The sequence below is a fragment of the Acyrthosiphon pisum genome, chromosome A3, assembly GCF_005508785.2.
Source record: "Acyrthosiphon pisum isolate AL4f chromosome A3, pea_aphid_22Mar2018_4r6ur, whole genome shotgun sequence".
NCBI classification, from domain to species: domain Eukaryota; kingdom Metazoa; phylum Arthropoda; class Insecta; order Hemiptera; family Aphididae; genus Acyrthosiphon; species Acyrthosiphon pisum.
The window spans coordinates 14,165,523-14,188,394 of record NC_042496.1 but is presented as its reverse complement, the minus strand read 5'-3'; the positions used below and the strand labels follow the sequence as shown (position 1 = coordinate 14,188,394).

At 28.1% G+C, this 22,872-nt stretch overlaps 4 protein-coding genes across 7 annotated transcripts in view; 1 reads left to right on the top strand and 3 right to left on the bottom strand.

The window, feature by feature from the left end:
• LOC100169603 (cytoplasmic dynein 2 heavy chain 1) overlaps positions 1-1,660 on the top strand; it is a 59,955-nt gene extending 58,295 nt beyond the window's left edge. Inside the window, 2 exon segments of the mRNA XM_029491200.1 lie at positions 1,144-1,345; positions 1,486-1,660. Of these exon segments, the coding sequence (XP_029347060.1) occupies positions 1,144-1,345; positions 1,486-1,644 (361 nt within the window). The 3' untranslated portion in view covers positions 1,645-1,660.
• LOC100161805 (ubiquitin-conjugating enzyme E2-24 kDa) lies at positions 1,657-7,837 on the bottom strand. 2 transcript variants are annotated; one of them, XM_008184588.3, is made up of 6 exons: positions 7,361-7,837; positions 7,066-7,280; positions 5,386-5,436; positions 4,081-4,213; positions 3,845-3,992; positions 1,657-3,475 (listed from the first exon to the last, which is right to left on the bottom strand). In XM_008184588.3, exons 2-6 carry the CDS (start codon positions 7,248-7,250, stop codon positions 3,378-3,380), a joined length of 615 nt encoding a protein of 204 aa, XP_008182810.1. In that variant the 5' UTR covers positions 7,251-7,280; positions 7,361-7,837; the 3' UTR covers positions 1,657-3,377. The 2 variants fall into 2 exon arrangements, with proteins under 2 accessions (XP_008182810.1, XP_001949820.1); XM_001949785.5 differs by having other exon boundaries at positions 7,352-7,836.
• Positions 7,838-9,392: 1,555 nt separating this feature from the next.
• Positions 9,393-11,479, bottom strand: LOC100159760 (23 kDa integral membrane protein). Its single transcript, XM_001949889.3, has 5 exons — positions 11,118-11,479; positions 10,787-10,975; positions 10,533-10,709; positions 10,240-10,452; positions 9,393-10,160 (listed from the first exon to the last, which is right to left on the bottom strand). The coding sequence occupies exons 1-5, from the start codon at positions 11,175-11,177 to the stop codon at positions 10,095-10,097; spliced, it is 705 nt and encodes a 234-aa protein (XP_001949924.1). The 5' UTR covers positions 11,178-11,479; the 3' UTR covers positions 9,393-10,094.
• Positions 11,480-13,150: 1,671 nt separating this feature from the next.
• On the bottom strand, positions 13,151-19,973 carry LOC100568669 (CD151 antigen-like). 3 transcript variants are annotated; one of them, XM_003244286.4, is made up of 5 exons: positions 19,678-19,957; positions 17,837-18,025; positions 14,713-14,889; positions 13,688-13,900; positions 13,151-13,291 (listed from the first exon to the last, which is right to left on the bottom strand). In XM_003244286.4, the coding sequence occupies exons 1-5, from the start codon at positions 19,735-19,737 to the stop codon at positions 13,223-13,225; spliced, it is 708 nt and encodes a 235-aa protein (XP_003244334.1). In that variant the 5' UTR covers positions 19,738-19,957; the 3' UTR covers positions 13,151-13,222. The 3 variants fall into 3 exon arrangements, with proteins under 3 accessions (XP_003244334.1, XP_008182811.1, XP_029347219.1); XM_029491359.1 differs by lacking the exon at positions 13,151-13,291 and adding an exon at positions 13,470-13,613 and having other exon boundaries at positions 19,678-19,973; XM_008184589.3 differs by lacking the exon at positions 17,837-18,025 and having other exon boundaries at positions 19,678-19,950.
• Between the last annotated feature and the right edge of the window lie 2,899 nt (positions 19,974-22,872).

Below are 22,872 nucleotides of genomic sequence, written 5' to 3'. Positions count from 1 at the left end.
TTAAGTTTACATGTGATTGTGGATTTGAATCAATTTTTATTGATTTTAATCAAAATCAATATATAGTTTTAGACAAAATGATTGGCAATGGCTATAAGTTCATTCATCAACTACCAATTAATATCAGTGTGTCTACTATATTAAGATCTTTACCCTTTGGTCTCCGATGTTCAGCTAATATTTTCATTTGGTACATTATATGGTCCATGAAGTGCATACAAATGATAAAATCAATTGATAAACAGTTTTTCTCAAGTCATAATGCTTGTACTCTAGTTTTTTATATCAATATTTGATTTTGTTGATATTTCATGTAAAATTGAAACAGTTCCTTCAAAAAACAGCCTGTAGAGATTCTGCCCTTGCAGTCCATCTAGTCTTGGACAAATAACGAAGCTTTCAATTTTTGATAGAGTTTTATCTAAAGTAAAACTTTGTTTAGTACTTGAAGAGAAAAATACATACAAACTCTCTAAGGCGAAAAATAGCTCACAAAATATAATACTTTACTTATTTAGGTACATATTTTACGTTCATTTAGCCCGTATAATACAATAAATGTGAAATGTAGATATTAATTTTAGCTGGGGAGACACGGAAAAAAAATTATTACATTGGCCCATTAAGCTTAAAATAGAACCAACATATTTTTCCACTGTGGCTTATTTTTTATTATTATTTTTTTTTTAATTACCTATATTAATTTTTTTGTATTTTATATTATTTCCTTTTTTTTGGTTTTGGACAATGTGAATGTGCCGACTGAAATATTAGGTTAAATGAGTGAGGGGTCGTGACGACCCTTAAACCCCCTCTCTCTCCGGCCCTGTTTGTAGCCAATAGCAACCATTTATAAACAAAAAGACAATTTTGATTGCCATGTAAAAGACTGTGAGCACTACTTTAAAATGAGAATTTCGGAAAATCTTTGATAGCGCACCTCTACATGGTGGTAGAAAAGTACCATGCAAATTTTGAGTATTTAGGTATCATGGTATAGGCTCTGTGTCGATCAGTCAATCAGGATACGTTTGATTATTATCTACTATAATATATAAATATATAATACATTTCTCATATATTTCTTGAGGTAGCTAACTTCAGTAACAAAACTTTAATGAAAATCTTCAATTTTTAATGTAGACAATATGCAATCCCAATGGATAGTCTCATACTTGATTGTTCTCTGTCAACTAATGGATTGAAAGGTTCCAAAATCCACGCAACAATATCAAATTTGATTATAGAAGGGGCTAGGCTCAATCACAACACACTTGTTGAAAATACAGCCGATTCACCATCAGTAACTATCATTGATGACATTAAACTTGCATGGATTCCACAGGTTTGTGAAGAAGTATTTAAATAAGATTCAAAAAATATTTGTGCAATAATTTTTAGTTTTAACACCATGTGTATCTAACTGATTTTAATAATTAACTATAACAGTTTGGTTGATAGAATTATACTTTTTTCGTTTTATAGGAACATACAAAGTATATAAAGAATTCTGATTTACCAATAGCATTATATGAGACACAATTCAGAGATAATTTAATATCATTGCTTCCAGTGGGAATACCATTAAATGAACAAAAAAAGTGGATTTTAGCTGGAGTGACATTATTTCTGAGAACACATTAATTTTAAGAAGACTACTAATTTAATACTTATATTTTGAAACAAATTTATGAGTTAATTAGCTCAAACAATTAATTTATACAGATATATTGGTGACATAGTTAACAGCCTACAATAAGACTATGCAACTGTTAGTTGTTACAGCCGTTCAAATTGTTATAATATATTTTAATATTGTATAAGCAACAACATGAAGACAATTTTAAATATATTCTTTATCAATTATTTGTTGTACAAGTAGGGTACACAACACAAATACACACAAAACATTTAATTTAATATTTCACAACAATATTTTTTATTAATTATTTACTCTAAATATTACAATATTAATATTAATTTAATTATTAATATATAATATATAACTTATAAATATATAGATATGCTAAAATGTTTGTAAATGTGTGTAATACATTACACAGTAAATAGTAAATTCAAAATATCCTCACATTCAGACCAACAAGAATGAGATAAATTACACATCAACTTAAATAAGATGACTTTGAATTCCAATAAGTTGGCTAAAAAAATATACATTCAATTTGTATTCAAAGCATTTTTTAAAAAAAGATAAAAATTCTCACCCATTTTTAATTTTTTTACTTTTTTCTCTAAAACAGTTTAAAGTAGTGTAAAATTTAAGTTTAATGTTCATACAAAACGTTACTGCGCAACACCATTATAAACCAGAATTATAACATATGCATTGAGAATGAAAATAAAGTGTATAAATAAATGGTACTGATCAATCAGTATGACTTTAAACTTAACTAAACACTAAACCATTCACAAATATTCGATATAAATAATAAAAATTAACCATTGGTAGTATGCATGATAGACAAGAGTAAAGCTATAATAATATATTTCTATATCAACATTTTAATAATAGAAGTTAAACAGCCTAAGGGTATTCAATAAAAACCTTAGAATGTAGTAACAGGTAATTCAATATGGAAAACATAATTTTGTATTGCCTAATATTCGATATATTATATATCATTAATTTAAACAAATGTTTTGACTATAATACCCATAGATTTTATTTAATGTTATTAAATATATTTGAGATACAAATTAAGTTATACAAAACAAATTGATCAATATTTTTAATTTAGTTAAATAATATTTTACATACAAAAATATGTATATTATGTCAATACACATTTACATTAAGTCATTAAGATGAAATTCGTTTACAAAAAGTTCATAATTTTGTTAATTAAATATAATTAGCAGTCTAGACTTTAAATACTTAGTTGTGTATAAATAGCACACAACTTGTAACATTGTTATTAATTAAATAAAGTAAAAATTTAACCTTAACTTGCTTGTAAATAATAAATATTAAAAACAAGATTGAAGCAAATTCATTAATTATAGAATAAAATCATGTAAAAAAAAGCATACATTTTCTATTATAAAACTTAAATAAAACATTCATTTTAGATTTTATTATGGATTATGGCCTAACATGTTGCGCAGTTAAGTCAAATATATAAAATTAATTTAACATTTTTAATCTTATTGATGTTTAAAATAGTACTGTTTCAAGAAAAAAAAAGAAAAAATGAAAAATGTAGGAACTGACTCATATTCAGGTCTTAAATATGCCAACTATAAAATAATAATGATTAAAATTTTATCATGCTAACACCCATTAATAAAATACGGAATTAGGATTTTTTTGCATGTATATTTATATATATGTATTTTTAAGTTTCTCTGAGGATCAATCATGTAGCATACCGTTTTGTCCACAGCCTGGCAATTCTGTCATGTTCTTCGCGGTTTTGTAGATACTGTGTAGCAATACTACCGACTAGAGGGTCCGCTATAAATATAATTAATTAATTAAAAAATGATTTCAATTATAATGAATTAAATATTGCACAAATTATTTATAGTAATTAGACTATAGTGTTAATATATTGTTTTTATTTTTTACCTTAAATTATTCTTTAAATAATTAAGAAATATGGTAAGACATTCAATATTGACCTTTGAAAATATGTCAATCTTAGTCTATCTATTAGTTATCCAACTATATTAAATTTTGTTTACAAATTTATTTTTACAATACTATAAGTAGGTATCTTTTATATTATGTTTTGTATAATTAATTGTTAATTTTAATGATATATTACTTTGTTAATCTAAAATATAATAAAGAATGATGTATAAATATATTATAAGTCTTTACCTGGATTACAATCAGTCAATAAGGAACAAATTGATAACAGCACCTTAGAGATGGTTAATGCAGGAGACCAATTGTCTTTAAGTATATCCAAGCAAATTACACCCTGAGAGTTAATATTGCAATGATATATGCGAGTCCTAAATGTTACCTAAAAAATTCACAACAGTTATAATTAAGTTTCTCAAAAATCAAAATCATTAATCAAGTAAAAAAAATAAAAATTGTTTGTTACATACTTTAGGAGGCTTAAATGGATACTCAGGTGTGAAATGAATGTCTAAGAAGAAAACTCCTCCTTCATACACAGAACCTGGAGGACCTAAAATTGTGCTGACCCATTCAAATACATTATCTCCTTTTGGTCCAGCACTGAAAAATGAATGAAATACTGTATTCTAATTAATCTTACAAAAGAACAAATAAGAATAAATATATTTAATTTTTATAAAGCTGAGTAAATTGTGAATACAGATAGTAAAGGATAGCTAATTTGTGGAAGTCATATTTTTTGTCCATATTGCTGTCTTTTAGAATTAATTTCTTTTCTTCTATAATTGAATTCTAAACCACCCCACCTTCATAAAATTTTAAATATTTCAAACATCATGACAAACAGCTGCGGTTTAGAAAAAAATTATTCAATTAACATTAATTTTTTTTTGTAAAATTTCCCTGTTTAATATAACTGTAATCAAAAATTCAATAAAGTGCAATAAATAATTTATGTATTTAAAAAACAGGCAAGTTGTTCTGATATATAGTAGAATTCAAATATATGTGTTAAATTACGTATAATATCCAAACCACAATTCAGAGCAGAAACGAAGTGTCAGTCTCATAATTTTGGCAAATTGTATAATGTATTTTCAACATTTTTTAATTGCTGTAAGTACACAACTTGTCATGAATGCTAAATTTTTTATTCCATTTTATGATTTTTTTTATCTAGTTTGAAATTATTTTTTCAACATTCATATAAAAAACACTAGTCTTTAAATAGTTTAAAAAGGCCAGAATATATTTCTAAAAAATGATATAGGTATTTGTTAAAAAATTAAAATGTCTATAGTAATTACTAATTAGTAAAACAATAAAATACCTAACAAAACAGATTTTATATAAATATTCCCACTTTGCCATGATAATATATTTCTTTATTTCCCCGTTTATTTTACTTTAGAACATATCAAAGTATTAACAAAATCCTATTTCCTACCAAAAAATACACTCAAAATTTAAGATTTAAGCACTTTTAATGGTCGAAGAGGCAATGACACAAAAAAAATAAAAATCATACATAGGTAATTGTAAAGTAAAACAAATGCATTCATAACTCCGCACAGAATCTAAAATAATTTTTATTTTTGACTAACATATTGAATTAGTAAATTTATCAATTTAAGTTAGCCATACCTGACACAAATAAAATATAAGTAAATTATATGAAAGGTTCAATTATATTAATAAAAAGTAGTATTATTTTTCATTAGGAACATTAATTTTTATCATTACAACTTATAAAAATAATTTATTAACTTTACCTGCAATTGGGTGGAGGATCCAATGTAATTTCAGCTAGTTCTTTTTGAATCCTAGAAAATATGAATAGGTACTATGTATTATTTTATCTAGAACAAATTGAATTATATTATGTTTAAAATCTGTAAATATCAACGTAGGTAATGTCACTAATATTAGATAAATACAACAATCCAAATTTCCCATAAATATACGCCATTCTCCCAGAAGACATACAAACCAAAAATGATATAATTAATTAGTAAGTACACCTCAATACTCAATACTAATCAAAAAATTCATTATTCTAAAATAAAATATCATCAACCTCATGCTTAAATGTGTGTAATATTATGATATCAAATTATATAAATGTAATACTTATACATACGTTTTTAATGTATAGTAATAGCTCACTAAAAGAAACTAGAAAAATGTTTTAAAATAAAATTGACAAATATACTAGGAAACACAAGTGTCTGAATAAGTTCATATTTATATACTTTTTTTTAAGGGTAGTAGACAACTTTTTATCTAGGTATTTAAGACGAAGATTCTAATAAGGAGATAAACAAATAACATTAATACTTAAAACATTTGATGGTACATTTATTTATTATATATTTAAATCAAAAAAAATCATGATCTAAAAATTTAAAGTTAATTAAAAATAAATAGGTAGGTAGGTTTGTTATGTGACTTATGTCCAATCCTAATATTTCATGGTTGTGAAATTATACATTCACATATTATTAATTTATTTTATTTGTATTAAACATTAATGATTAAAAAACTAAATTACAGTATTAGTACTTAACTGTTTTGCTTACTTAAAATGTTCTCAATATTTATCTATAGGTTATTGAGAGTTGTTGATTATTTTTAAGAATAAATGTTACACAAACAATAATAATAATAATAATAATATTTTTTTAAATATTTAAACAATGATAATTGTTTGGTATGACAGTTTTTTTACAAGATTAGTAGGTAGAAAATAATTTAATATAACCTACTTAAATGATACTTAAAAACATTCTATACTAATGTTTTTAAATTAATAATATAATGCCCATATGCATAGTCAATTTACGTGACACATGCATTGACTATGCATACGAACATAAGACAGATAGGTCAGCTGGTAGACATATAAATGAGCAACTTTTTTTAACAAAACAATAGCAGCACAGAAAGATATTGCTTGAAGGAAAATCTATAATATAGGTATATTTCTGTATACCGGAGATAAAGAACACCATGTCCATTTTTTACGAAATTGAGTTAGCTCTACATCCTTGTTGAACATTTTTTGCATTATTTAAAGGTATACGGCCAGTTATCATTAGTAACAGAAATAAGACAATGAAAAATAAAACCATGTCCACTTTTTTTAGTGGTAAAGAACACCATACGGACTTATCTCTTGTAAAATTACTATTTCGTGACATGGTGTCGTTTAAGACCAGGGTATAAATTTATTATAGGCATTTTTTCGTCTTGTACCCACATAAATTGTTTGATACCTAAATTGTATGATGTAGCCTATTATAACTTACAATAATATTGATAAAGTGTAACATGCTTTACACTCGACTTTACATGAATAAATTACTCAATAGGTACAGCTCAAGTGGTGCACTGGGTACGACACTAATACAGATAAGTATATGTGTAACAATTTGAAGATAATAAAAGCTCACCTCTTAGTCGAAGTGCTAAGAGACTTAGACATCTTTGGATTTGGTTTCACTTCCTTGGTAGTTTCGCCACCTATGGATGGCGATGACGGTGGAGTCGCTTGAACGGCTGCAACTGCAGGTAACGTCGCAGTCACACCACGGCGACCAGAATTGTTAGGACTACGGGGGGTGGGGGTAGTGGACATTATCAACAGGGGCTAGTGGCTACTGGCAACCTGCCGAAACAAGAAAAAGTTGAACATGAAATCGGTAATTTCGACGGTCAATAGTTGTGGCGGTCGCATACCTCAAATACCTCTAAACTCGGGGAGGGAATGAAGTAAATTTGTTCAGTCTTAAGGCATTGAGTACAACTGACAATGGCGAGGGTCTGTCGGAGCAGCCAGCAAGCGGCGTCAGCGTTGGCGGCTAGCAGACAACGACGGTCGGACGTGCGAGCAATGGATGGAAAAGAGCCTTTGCATGCGGTGGCGGCGTCTTCGCAAACGGAAACTGCACGTCGTAGAATAACAGCGCTCGGGCAAACACCTACGAAACGTACCGGGATTGACGACGTACGGCTATAGTGCGAAATGCGGTCTTTTTTACCCGGGTGCGGCGCGTAAAACGCTCAAAAAGGCCGTGAGACGTTAGCGCACGGCGTTAAAAATGCACGACAGCGGTGGCGGCACGACGGGCGAACAAAGGAAAACACCGAAATAACAATCATGCATCGAGTTTTCGAAAACGATAGTGGTTCCAAAAATGGTGTCTGCGTACCGGCGAATATTACGGTTGTCGGACTCATAAACTCATTGACGGTTCGTGTGCGTGCGTGAGTGCGTATTTTTTTTTTTTTATAATATGTCGTCGTTATCACTGAAATAAACTGAATCGAGCGTGCGCGCGCCGTCGTCGTGCCACACCGAAAATAATAACAACAACACGTTCACGACGACTGTCTACCCAGACAGTATTCTTTAGTATTCATGTCTATGTGTCTACCTCTGGCCACAGCGCTCGACGCTTAGGGCCCATGCCGTCCGCCATTTATTCGACCAGATTAAAAAGGCTGTTGATAGTTGTTATACATACAAACTAATTATTAGTTTTTACTTTATAGTTTACTGTCCTTGTCAGTAATTATATCATAACAAATAAGGATAAGGCATAAGTCACAAGAAAATAATTAGACAGTATTATATTATGTAATCTGTAGTTCCACACAAAAGTAAGTGTATAATTTATAACTCAAAAGTTTCAAAGTTATACCAAGTTTGTTGTTTTTACTTAATCAAACTCACGGTGGAATGGATACAATGTGCCATTCAGTGGTTTTTGATATAACTATACCTATGCCTGTATAACTTAACTTCGCTCTAGACAAAATTATTAATTCAAAATACGGCATTATATTGATGTATATTGGTTTGTTCTTTGGGTGTAACCACTGTAACCCAGTTCAGATTGTAATACGCTAGAGACCTTCACGGAAGTGTACTCAACAACTTCCCAAAGTTTTGCAATCAGGCACACATTAGCTTTTTTATAATATATAGAAGATTACAATGTATTTTATACTACCTAGCTGTATTACCCTGGGAGTAAATGAATCAGAGATAGTAATCCACCTGTGGTGGATAGTACCTTATACCTACCTAATAAGTAACTTTTGTTACTTACTTGAACCTATCGCAAGCAAAAATAAATAATATGTGGTTATGACTAATATTATTTATAGTTGGATATTATATCTAAATCATAATTCCAAAACCATTTAACCAATATATTTTCTATTTCTTAGTTTTCACTTTTCAATATGTTTGGTTGATTGATGTATTAAAGAGTTCTGTTTTTTAACATGAATCATGGAAACAAATGATGGTTAAGGCTTCAACCCTCCTTGACTGAGTGAAATGATAAAATTTTACCTTCGCACAATTTATTAGTTTGTTCAAACCAATTTACTTTAATGATTTTTTATAAAGAAAAGGGATATTTTAAAATATATTGTGAATATTATTGCGTTACGCATGTATCCATTACTTTCAAAACTATAGTAAGTTACTCGAATATTTTATTCCAAATCTAAAACATTTTCTTTATATAATTTATTTCACAGAATAATGGTCTACTTCTAAATTAATTGTTGATCAACAGAAGACAGTTATAGAATTGATTTTTCATGATAACAAATTTAGAAGAGTAGAATAATTTAAATATTTTCATAGGTATTATCAATATTGTTATACTATGAACTTGTTACTTTAGTTACAATAATCTATACATATTATACATTATTAAAATGTTATAAGAAAAATAAGAGGATGTATTAAAACAAACAAATATTTTTCAACAATATATTTAGTATCTTTAAAATAATATAAAAAAAACTCTATATTAAAATCCTAAAAGTAAAATATATTACTATATGAGAACAAGATTTCAATACAAATGGATAATAACTTAACATAATACAATATAGGAGTATAAGTAGTAAGGCTAAGTTTAAAATATTTTTTAAAAAAATCGTAACAAAAGTGTAAAAATTATACCAAATAATATATGAAATAATAAATTATTCCACGAATACTTAATATTGTTTATTTGTATACAATATTACAATTTGATTCATTATTAAATTCAAAATATTAGTTAAAATTGTATATACCATACATGTTCTGCTGATATTATTTGAATAATTGGTTTTGTAAGTGTTTGCTTAATGTGTAAAGAACAATTGCAATTAATAATAGATGATAGTTTAAGTTTTAAATAAACAAGTATGTTTAGCAAATTGTATAAAAATTAATCAATAAATCAATATAGAAACTGAAAATTATGGATCACTAGATCACTGTAAACACCACCAAACATTAATAATAATTAAATATGATAACTAGTGTTATCTATATCAGATTATCTAAACACATGATCATTTATAAATGAAAGAATTAAAAATATTGGGAGAAATTATATAAACTGGTATTAATAGTACATGTTCTTTATGTAGCTCTATTAATAACTAAAAACTTTAATGATATTTATGTTTAAACTGTTTCATATTCTTTGTGTAAAGAACACTTGCGACAACATGCTAAAAATACAGCAAAAAGCTAAAACAAAAAAAAACATTCAAATTGTATATGAGTTTATTTTAATATAATATCAAATTATGATTCTGTTTCAACATACCTGAATTAAAGCAAATCCAATTGCTGTCCATATTATTATTTCGCTATTTTCCTCTAGAATACTTTCAAACTTTTTGAAGCAGCCGTCTTTATATGATTCAATGTCTGTACAAAATCCGTCTAATGGTATGGCATAGCAACAAGATGTAGGTAGTTTATTGCTATGTGTAACTGGTTCCCAATCTTTTGGTCCATAAATTCCACAACATTCAATCTGAAAACGAGAAATATACAATAAAATATTTATTAGGCTGGGTAAGATTATACAGTTTAATAGGTAAAAATATTATTTACGTCTGACTGTATCAAATTCCAAGTTTGTGTGGAGGCTTCATAACCAGTTTTATTGTATGAAGAAATTGTATTGTTCATCTGATTCAACGCATATCCTTTGATTTCGCCGCCATTGAAATAAACGAAACCGGATAAAATGAGTTCTCCAATCAAGACAATTGTAAGCAGTATGGAAAACTACAAGAATTGAAACTCATGTTATTTTAGAGCAGAAAATAATATATTAAACAATACAGTTTGAAGAACACGCATACCAGTGTCAAAAGCCATCCAATGTCTCTAAGGACACCGCACAGACCGATGATGGAGATAATTAACAGTCCGATTCCAATGGCCAAAAGTATTTGAGGTGTGGTGATGAGTTCCGTGCTTATGAAATTTGACCATTTGTACAGTTTGTGATTGATGATGAACGCGATGGACAGAATGCCAACGCTGGAGATCTAAAATTCATGTGGAATATTTTTGATAATACATTAATACGAGTCACATCAAATAATATGACTTATATGAGAAAAATGTGAGTAATCACACGTTCCCTAACCAACATCCCCATAATCATAATGATTGTATCAATATACTTACGAGACACAACAGGTTGAACAAGTACAATATGTACTTGCCCAAAAACGTGCAGATGGACATAATTTTGGCGGTAACGTCGATAGAAACGAAGCAACGACAGACGTGCGATGAGTAAACGACAATGTATCGATATTATTTCACGATTACCGTTTGTCTTATTGCGAAATGCGAATATCGTCGTAAATCGTGACCAGTGACCACCACGATATTATAACAAAGAAGATGAGTAGTAACAACTAGAGAGTGCGCACGACGATCAACTCAAAGCGAAGCAACTGATCGATAGACTACCTGACTACCTTCCAAAGTTCCAACATAATATAATAACTCAAGACAAAAAGTGGGAACTAATAACTACCATAGTACCATGGCACCATTGTTTTGCACTCCCACAGCTGATAATTCCGACTCACGTTATCAGTATTATCTCATATCTGGTAAACTGGTAAATGGTAATTGGTAGCATATATTAACCACGAATCATGATAGCTTCCTCTCACCTATTCTGTGGTTAAAAATGTAAACTATATATAATATAGGTACTAATTATTTATACTTTTTGAAGCAAATTCATCAACAACACATTGACGTATTTATGGGGGGTGAATGGGTGATATGGGTGATATATCACCCCCCAGAGCCTTTTTTTAGGATTTATTTATAACATAATAATATATACATTGTATTAGGCATACAGTTTTACTTGTTATTCATGACATTCTTAAATACATATTTTTAGGATTTGAATGTATCTTTGGTAGGTAGTTTAAAACTTACTACTAAAGATATTGACCAATTCAATCAACTTATTGAGTTTTATTCTCCTGTTATTGATACATCAGTGGCATTGACATAATTAAAAATGTTTAGGAACAAACTTGCAAGCCAAAATATAACACTGAAATCAGCATTTGATGCTTTGTTAAAATGCAATGAAGATTTATATCATGATATTCATTTTTTATTTTAAATGTTATGCACCTTGCCAGTTTCTACAGCTTAAAAAGGATTAAATCATATCTACGCAACACAATATCTGAAGTAATACTGAAATAATATATAACCTATGCATTTTGTAATGTTTTATTTTTTCAATTTAGAAGAGGCTAAATTGTTTAGCAATGTTAAGCATTCATCGCGATATTGACGTTAATGTAGACGAAGTGTTGAATGAAATGTCTCAAAAACCAAGACGAATGAATATTATTTTGTGATTTTTTTATGAAAATAAATGTATAATATTATAAATGTTGGTGTAGTTTTGAGTAATATCATGGTGACATGACCAGCATGGCCTATATAGTGTACTTTACCGAAAGCTAAGATAACATAATGTGATCCTAGATATTTGTTCCCCGCCTCGGCCTGCCCCCAATGTGTTAAATAATTTTGGTCATATCACCCCCTAGAAAAAAATCCTAGATACGCCACTACAACAACACTATAACAGTGTCTAAATTTTTTTCTTTGTATAATTCACACCTAACAGATAATTATAGCCTATAGAGGATTATCCCCTACACCAAGCCAGTATCCTAATCTAACCTAATATGAAATAATTATATCTCTTTTACATAGTTTCATCATTCTCTTTTATACACCAAACATTATGAAATCATCTTTACCTCGTAAATTTTAATTGTCTATGAACACATTAGTGTCTTGACGAAGACTCAAATTGTCTCATTAGTCTTACAGCAGCGCAAGTATAAAAATTTAGCCCCAATGCGAAAACTTAAAGCGCCCTTCACCTTTTCGGAATAAATGTATAAGAAAAATCTAAGTTTATTTGTAGGTATTATTTGCAGTATATATCTACCCACACAGATCACATAATAAATGTATGAATCGAAAAATTATAACATTTTACAAGACGTGATTGTAGATTTATTTATTTAACGATACAACAGTTATACAAGTATAAAATTATAAAATATAATTATAATATTATATAATATGCTTTATTTCGTATAAATGATTAATTATTGCTAAATGAGACGATAGAGAAAATAATTATTGTACAATAGATAAATTGTTTTAATATTGCACGAACTTCAATTATATGTATATAGGTATCATATATTTTATAGTACCAATAACAATCATTATATTTTCTCATACTCTTCGTGGACAATAGAACACTTGCAATAAAATGCTAAAAATACAGCAAATATCTGAAATCAAAAATTCGTTAACGATTATGATTATTATTATTAATCTGTTTTCGCCAGTAGCAACGAAATTCTATATATAAAAAAATACGTACCTACCTAATATAACTCGAATAAATGTAAAAGTATACTCGTGCGATCAGTGATATTATGTGATCCAGGAGCAGTTCCAGAGACTTGGTTGGGGGGTTATAATTTTCAGAAAACTTTCGATAGTTATATGTTTTTTTTTTTTTGTAATTATGTTTAGAACAGTATAAATTTTTTTTAGAAATACGGGCTTAGTCGGCCTAGGGGCCACTCCAGATGTGAACATTCAATTGATCTAACGAGTGTGGGCAGTTCTATAATGTCTGTATAATACTATAATAGTATAATAAGTATTGTTTCTAAACATACCTGAACCAAAGCGAATCCTACAGCAGACCAAAATATTATTCGGTTATTTTGTTGAAGATTGGTCTTGAACTTTTCAAAGCAGCCGATTTTGTACGAATTAATTTCCGTGCAAGACTGATCGATTTGGACGGCGTAACAACAAGACGCAGGCAGTTCACCGCTCCTCGTAACCAGCTTCCAATCTTTTGGTCCGTCAATTCCACAACATTCGATCTGAAAACGAGAAGTATTGTATAGCAAGGAATATGAAGTAAATTAAGTGGACAATAATATTACAACATGATATGTATTATGTAGACTTTAAAGTCTGCTTTATCGTGAACCTAATTACTAATAACAACAATATGTGTTAGGTAAAATTATGCAATTTTAACCAAAGCTGCCAGTTTTTTTCTCGAGGGGGGATTCTGATTCCATGATTTAAATAATAATTAAGGGTTCGTATAACGTACATCATCTAACCCGGGGTGGCACAGCCCCATTGCCCCCCCCCCCACGGATGGCCCTGGCTTCAACTGTATAACTGCAGTATAAGTTTTCGTGATATTTTATTTGTCAATCAATAAGTATTTAATATATATATTTCTTTAGTTTCTTAACACATGGAAATGCATAATTAGTTGTTAAAAAAATGTTCATCATATGCTTAAATGTTTTAAGAGTATAATATATATTTGTTATTTTTTTAGCAATAGGTATGCAATATGCATGTTATTATATCCGTTGATTTTTTTTATACGAACATATAATTTTTAAAAATCATCAAGACAAAATTAAATCCAAATAGATAATTAGTAAACCACAGTAATTTTAAAATATAGGTATTATTAATATGTATTAATATCTCCTTTTTTCAATGGAATACGATGGTTGGGATGGAACAGAGTAGGTAATAAACGAGTAGTTTTATTCATATTTATGCTACATGCACAAAGATATAACATAATATTATGTTCTATGAATATTTAGAGCATAAAACATTTTAATATAATAATATAATATCACTGTTATATCATTCTTTTTACATTAGATTGTAATGTATTCCAGGACTGTCTAGTGGCTTCATGTCCGGTTTTGTTGTACGTGCTGATCGTGTATTTCATTCGTTCCAATGCATACTGTTCCATGTCACTGCACATATGATAAACAACACTGCCCAATATATATTCTCCGATCAAAAGAATTGCGAGTAGTACAGATACCTATAATATATTGTTAATTGTTATGTACAAAACTACAAAATGACACACTGGTAAATTATAAAAACGTTTAGGCATTTAAGTGTTAATACATATCGTGTATTTTGTATAGATGTATAGTGTGTGCACTTGTCACTTATACAGCTAGACCACTAGCTATAACCACTAGGGTGTCTTCATAGTTTTTTATACATATTTCATACCTACTGTCCCTCTGGCTTACTGTTTATTCACTTTTATTTTAAATATACTACAATACTACATAGACGCCAGACGGTAGACTACCAAAAACTCCGAAGCATAGAAAGTTCGTGGTGAAAAAGTCCGGTACATATTATAATTAGGTAAAAAGAAAAATACGATGTAAAGCACAATTAAACGTTCCAATTAGTATTAATATAAGTTGTAACCAACTGTAATTTTTTTTAAATATATTATTTCTATACGATAATAGTTAATTAAACTGAAAAATCAATATAATATATTATATATATTTTTCTGTATGAATAATAATTTTGATTTTTTTTATATAGGTAATGATACTAAGTAATTATAATAATATATAATATATTATAACAATATTTAAAACAATTTATTTAAAAAAAAAGTTCAATGATTATAAATACTTAGTATCAGTACCTATATAAAAATATAAAAATTAGTATTTTGCATATCAAAAATATTCATAATATGGTATATGTATATGGTAATATGTGAACTATATACCAGATTTTTTATGACTCGGATTTTTTTTACCACGATTCTACATAGACACATATGTAGTACCTACATAATAGTTTATATTATTAAAATCAAGCAGTGGCAACGTGGCGTAATTAATGGAGAAGTGCTAATGGATTTCTCTTTTTATATTTTATTTTATATTGCGAGGTACTTATCAATTTTTGAATGTACCAAAAATAATCTGAGACTAAACTTTGTCATTATCTGAGTCACATGACAAATACACTTTACATTATACACGTCAAGTTAATTTTCCCCGAACCATTTTTTTTTTAATAATTGACATATGATTGAATACCTACATTAATACCATGGGTTATATAAATAATAACCAGTTTAAAGAATTAAATATTCATACAATTATTTTTTTTATTAGAAAGACAAGAATATATATATACTGTAATAAAATGTATACAATAGGTAATATAGGGGGTAAAGTATACAGGACTGGAAGGCATGATAGAATGATGGAGGTCCAATGATCGCCTATATTCCTATTGCATTACAATTAGCTTGGTGTACTAGTGTAGTAATGCAGAAATGCAGACAAATAATATTATATAATAGAAATTAAAATACATTAAATCGTAATATTTGCGATTAGGTTAAGTGTTAAGTCTAAGGTTTAGTGTCTAATTAAATTAGGTATAAAGTCAAAATAAATATTATAAAAGATAAGATAATGTTTAATTGGTATAGGGAGTAATAGAGATTAGAAAAAGATTACCTAATTATGGATTTGATTGCTTATTAAATATGGAAATGAAAATATAATTTATAATAGAAGTTAAGTCAAAAAGAAATTTAGATAATATTAGTTCTAAATTAGAGTTTAGTGTGATAGTATTGAATTGAGGAACAGAAGTAGCGGAAGAGTATGTTGGATTTGAATTGAAAGGAATATCGGGGAGGGGCTCTGAGGTTTCATAAAAGGATTTAGGAATATTATTGTGGAAGATTATGGGGTGAATTTTTTAGTGTTTGGTGATTGATTTGTAGACTCTCCACCCCTTGAAATTAGCTGCATGATCCCCGAAGCTGCAGAGGGCATATTTTTCCGGGGTGTTAGTGCAGCCTTCCGAATGATGATTTTCGCCACATTTCACAATGATTGTAGCGGTTATGTGAATGTCCATAGTCCTGACAATTGTGACATTACGGAGGACCGTGCCTGTTTTTATGTGGTTTCTCAATTAAGACTAGTGTATAATAGTTAGGTGATCTGGTGATGTTAAAAAATCGTTGTTATTATCATTACATTTGAGGTCCATAAAATATATTGTAAGCAGGCAATTAATATTTTTAACATTGTTAATTCGTGTTACGGTATGGTCAGTATGTCCTTCTTCGGACAGAACGGAAGTAATATACTAATATCGGTACTTAAGGTGGAACGGTGGAGGTTTTTGATGACTATCCTGAATGGGCGTAAACAACGTAGGAAAAAAGTAGGAAGCTGGCATCGATTTCATTCAAATGTTGAACTATCTTGTTGTAATTAATGGGACCATTGGGTTGAATTATAAGATAAGTTGGAGTTGGCTTACACGAAAACTCCTTGAACAAAATACCTTATTATATTGATAAAATATGGTTGGTATTAAATGTTAGGTATTAAATGGTTGGTACACTATTTAGGTTTTATGCATGATAATGGGTTTAAATACGATTGATGCATAGGCGATGTTGTGTTCTGGCCAACATTAATTTTATATGTTTTATTTAATGTGAGTCAACTTACCCATGTAGTAAACTCGCCCCGGTATCCACTACATAGGCACATGCCACCACTGATTGTATTTATTAATTAGTAAATAAATTAGCTTATTTCAAAATAGTTTTACTAAAATTATTCAATTATGAGTTATGATTAATTTTATGGCTGCAGACGGAAGATAAATAAATAGTAATATAAATTTTATCATGTATTTTAATGATTTATTTTTTATTGCAAATTATCATAATCCAATGAATCCAGCATTTGTGTAGATATTTTAGAGTACATATATGTCAGAAGGTTATAAAATTATTACTTTACTCTTATTAACGCCTAAATACACTGCTTTATAAGATTAATTAGGTACCATATTTTAAAACGATTTAATTTAGTTTTCGACAGTCATATTATAGTCTGTAGCGCATGTTAGGTTACAGGCATTGATTTTAATATACCTACATAATAGAATAAAATATATATTATATCTACCATAATTAATTGATATTTTATGTTCTTGAGGGTACCGCACATACAGATGACGGCAATGACTAGTAGTGCCAGACCGATGGTCGTCAGTAATTGAGGCACTGTGGTCAGTTCCGAATCAACAAACGCTGACCATTTGTACAACTTTCTATCCATAAAGTACGCGATACACAAAATACCGATGCCAAATATCTATAGTCCGGATACATGAAACAATGCCCATAATATTAATAATAACATGAATATTTATGAAAAATATGGTATAATTATTTATTATACAAGGTGATTCTGGATATCACCAAGCATGGTTATATTTCTCACCCACTTTTTTTAATAATAAAGTTATTCAAAGACTGGTTTTTGGAATTTTAAATATACCTACTTACTTAAAAACAATTTTTTTTTAAATTCTTGAGAATTTTTGCACCTACTACTAATGAAAAAAATAAAAAAAAAATAAAAAATAAAAATAATAAAAAAATAAAAAAAATAAAAAAAAAATGTATCACTAATACTATGATCTTATAAGTTATAACTATTACGTACTCATTGCAGTATCGTTATTATTATCTTTATTATTATTATTATTGTTTTTTGTTTTTAGGATTAAAACCTTAAATTTATATTCATGCTGAAGTACCTCCGATGGGTGGTCTCTTCCCTCAGTCTCTTCTGTCTATTTTATTATATTTTTTATCACTTAAGCTTATTGTTCATTAATTGTAACAGATAGCGTAATATAAAATTTTGTTAAAAAAAAAAAAAAAACTACTAATGAGTGTCCTGTGGAAGTACACAATTCTGTTTTTAAAATGAAAACACACCTTTTCAACTGTAAAATAAACAGTGGATAATTTTTCTGAAAATGTTGACGTTTCAGAATCAAAATTCGTATGAATAGTTTTTGAGTTATTTAACTTTGTATTCTAAAGATAAAAGGTCCATCGTCCATGGTATAATGGGTTTATAAGATATGGGGGATATGGTGATCGGAGATGCCTGCCCGATTGCGGCCTAAATTCTGCAGGTAGTTGTATTTTATCACAAATGTAACTCATATAAGTTCCCGATTGCGTCCAAAGACACATTGGTTCACAAAATAACGTATATTTAATAAAATAATTGGTTGCAATTAAAAAAGATATGAAATAAAATGAATATTAATATGTCAATTGATAGTCAATAAATAAACAAATATTAAAATAATTGTAATGTTAAATTTTAGTGTTAGAGGAAGATTTCTATAACTTTTTATTTAAAAAAAGTTAAAATTAGATATTTCCATGTTTTTGGATTTTTTAATTTTGATTTGTATAAATAGTATTATTTCCTACCTACTATGGTACGGGCCGCAATCGGGATAGGTTAAAAGGTCAAATACTTACTTTGGAATTACGAATTAGCCACATCAACATTTTCGAAAAAAAAATATCCACTAAATAACTTACAGTAAAAAAAGAGAGAGCTGAGAGGGTTCTCATTAGAAAAACAGAAGTTTGTATCGCCATAGGACACTCCTTAGTAAGTATAAAGAACAAAAAAATTCAATAATTCGATAATATGGTCTTTGAGTGTATTTAAATATTCAGAATTTGAATAAATGTATTATTAAAGGAAAAAATGGGGGTGAGCATGCTTGGGGAATCACCCTGTATTATGTTATATTGTAATATTATAAGAAAGACTAAACACATGTCACAAATACGTATTAATGTATAGGTAATAATATAAAATCACTGCATGTCTGAATTACTCAAATGTTCGAAGTTTGTGATATTATTATATTATTATAATATTATACTATTATAATTTATTATTTAGCATACAGCCATAGAGGTACTCACAAAACAAAACATATTGACAAATTGGAACACGAACTTGCTCAAATACTTGCTGATGAACATTTTTGATTTCTATCTGACAGCCGATAATAAATAAGTATATATAGGTAGAAAAAACCAAAAATATAATAATTATATTATACTATTATACTATAGTCTATAACTATTGCAGTTCATAGATCGACGCATCGTATATGAATAAGAAGAAACGGAGACTACGTAAGAAACCGTTAGGTACTGCAGTAATGATTACGTCAATATACAAATAGCTATAAAGATTAAAGACAACAATAATAAATTATACACAATAAAGGCGACGATTCGGAAAAATAACAGTTCAAAGTTCAGGCTATCAATAAGCAACTGGAAGTTATAACTAGAGCTCGGATTTCTATGCATTTCAGCATTTGTATGTTTTTACTAAGTGTATGCACGTCTAGGGGGTTCTAAAATGTCCACGGTTCATCTCACACTGAATTTAAACACAACATTTTATATTGCATATTTAGAGGATTATTGCATATTGGTTCATAAATGCATATAATATGCATATTTAATGGGTTTTTAATAAATTGCCTATTTTATTAAAGATATTAATATTTTAGTTATTTTAAAAGAGAAAAAAATCGTTGACAGGGTCTTTTACAAGAATATTCTTAAAAAATTGTAATTTTTGCAACACTGCATGAGATCGGAGCACGTATGGATAATATTATATTAACAACAATAATTCACATACACCTGCATTTCGACATAATATGTTGTTACTTCGATGTTCGTAACAAATAAGGCAGTAACTCAATTTTACAATTTTTTTTATAACGAATAATATTATTTATAGATGATTTTATTTTTTTTTTAAGCGTTCTGTGTGTTGTAGACATTGTATTTTAGACAATTTAAAATATAAAAAAAATGAAGATTATAAAATATTGCATTTTGGTTTTTAAAATATTAAATGTTTAACTATTTAAATATTCTTTTGTTTATGATAGAATATCTAGTAGGAACTACTTTCCTTGGTGTAAAAAATGTCTTTTTTTTAGAAAAAAAAAAAATTTTACAATGTTTAACATATGGCATATAATTGCATATTGAGCCACTTTTTCTTTGCATATTAATTGCATCATATTTGACACTTTTTAAATGCATATAAATCCGGGCTCTAATTAAAAATAGTGTATAATTAATAAATCCAGGAACTGGGAGAGGTAAATTATGTATAATACATACTTTTAATGAAGAGGGAATTATATAGGCGAAATTAGGGGTGCTTAGACCCCCCCCCCAGTTTTTTAATCATATTTTAGTTTAAAAATAAATTATCGGGGTCTGTGTTGCTGATACAATTCTAGCTCCCCCCCTCCCGCAGAAAAATGTCCCTAGTTGCGCCTATAAAGAGGACTAATTATTAAACACATTTATTATTAAAAAAATAGCGCTAATGTACCTTTGATATTTATAAATAGCTATAATAAAACATTATGAGGAACCTTGTACTTATTACATTTTCAAGTTTTTTGACTAAGCAAACATTTTTTGACAATGTTCCAAAAAAAAAATTGTACCTAAACAAAATACTAATATAAACATTTTGCGAAAATATCAAATATCAATGGTTATTTATTTTTGAAATAAAACAAAATAAGAAAATGATTTTGTCAAAATATTGTGCATAAATATTCAGTTTTCCTTAATTTTGTATTTAGCTTTTCCAAATTATTAAGAATAGAACTGGACATTTTTTTACTTTTGAGTTTTGACCCTCAGAGTAATAACTTAATTCACTTTCATTGCAGAAAAGACATAAAAGTTAAATATCTAATAATTTTTACCAACTCAAAAGGAGATGCCACAAAAAAAAAAAAATCATTCTAAAATATATTATAGATATATTCATCATCCTATTCAGAATCTAAAATGGAAAAATTTTATTTTATAATCTGTCTTGAAAATTATCCTAATAAGATATTTTACTAAGAACTGATTAAAATATCATAATATATTATACTTTTTAAATTTAGTTAATTCTCAAGGGTTAGACGAAAAAATATAAATTAATATATCAAACAGAAAAAGAGGGGGCAGCAAGAAATTTTGTCAAAGTTGCTTACTCGCTTTGGTAGTTCAGTCTTCTGTGCATGAACATGCTGCGTCGCTCAAACATCCTATGACTCGTTCCATAGGGTGAGAAAATAATGACATTATACTTAAAAACTCAGAGGCTTATCTGTTCATAGCGTTCATGGATGATTATTGGAAGGAAGCAATGAAAAATTAATATAACTATTATTGTCCTATTGTCGTATTTCAAAATAAAAAACAGTTATGTGGTACATAAAATTGTATTATTGTATATCACTTTACAAGTTTATATACACTTACTTAATAAACATTAGAATCACAATAAAATATTTAAATTTAAATCTATACATAATTACAAAGTTTTTGTTTTATGTGTATTATAAGTTATAACCATATATAATGTTCTAACAGCATTTTTTGGTTGAATATCTTATCTCTGGCACGTAAAATAAAATAACAAATTAAAACTATGAAACACCAATTGCATTCTAAAATGTAGAAATTAATTGAAAAAGCAAATAATCAATTATGGTTATAAAAATAAAAATAACCCATTCATACATTCATGTAGCTGGATGAAATATAAAGTTGTTTTATAATTTTATCATGAAATATAAAGATAACCGACAAAAAGTTTTCTTTCAAAAATTCTCAAGAGAACCATTAAGTTCTATAAATAACATAATGATATCATTGTAACATAATATGCATATAGATAAATCACAATATAATAGAAATAAGATTTATATTCAGTTTTGTAATACAACACAATGCTTTCTAAGCTTAGACAATAAAACATAAAAATATAATATGTACATATATTTGCAACTATTACTAGATTGAGATTAAAATAGAATATTGATTATCGTGCAAAACGATTCATCAATATAGACAAATTAATATGTAAATCTGCTTTGTAAAATAATATACTAAATAGAATAATTAATTGTGTATTGTAGACAGAAAGACATAGGTTTATTTTTCCATTTATCAGTATAATTCTTATGTACAATAAATTTAAGTTAATGCAGAAAAATTACTAATAAGTGTCTATACTTTACGAAACACAATGCACGAAATACTTACTTTGTTAAGTATTAACTTAATAATAAT

What these genes read in the sequence shown, in the direction of transcription:
- LOC100161805 (XM_008184588.3), bottom strand. Translation starts at nt 7,250, where the DNA reads ATGTCCACTACCCCCACCCCCCGTAGTCCTAACAATTCTGGTCGCCGT. An exon ending in ATCCATTTAAGCCTCCTAAA is followed by an intron (nt 3,993 to 4,080) that starts GTATGTAACAAA and finishes TGAATTTTTTAG; the next exon opens with GTAACATTTAGGACTCGCAT. An exon ending in ATTGACTGATTGTAATCCAG is followed by an intron (nt 3,476 to 3,844) that starts GTAAAGACTTAT and finishes TTATATTTATAG; the next exon opens with CGGACCCTCTAGTCGGTAGT.
- LOC100159760 (XM_001949889.3), bottom strand. Translation starts at nt 11,177, where the DNA reads ATGTCCATCTGCACGTTTTTGGGCAAGTACATATTGTACTTGTTCAAC. An exon ending in TTGGATGGCTTTTGACACTG is followed by an intron (nt 10,710 to 10,786) that starts GTATGCGTGTTC and finishes CAATTCTTGTAG; the next exon opens with TTTTCCATACTGCTTACAAT. An exon ending in GGAATTTGATACAGTCAGAC is followed by an intron (nt 10,453 to 10,532) that starts GTAAATAATATT and finishes TCTCGTTTTCAG; the next exon opens with ATTGAATGTTGTGGAATTTA.
- LOC100568669 (XM_003244286.4), bottom strand. Translation starts at nt 19,737, where the DNA reads ATGTTCATCAGCAAGTATTTGAGCAAGTTCGTGTTCCAATTTGTCAAT. An exon ending in TAAAATATCAATTAATTATG is followed by an intron (nt 14,890 to 17,836) that starts GTAGATATAATA and finishes AATATATTATAG; the next exon opens with GTATCTGTACTACTCGCAAT. An exon ending in TAGGATTCGCTTTGGTTCAG is followed by an intron (nt 13,292 to 13,687) that starts GTATGTTTAGAA and finishes TTTTGATTTCAG; the next exon opens with ATATTTGCTGTATTTTTAGC.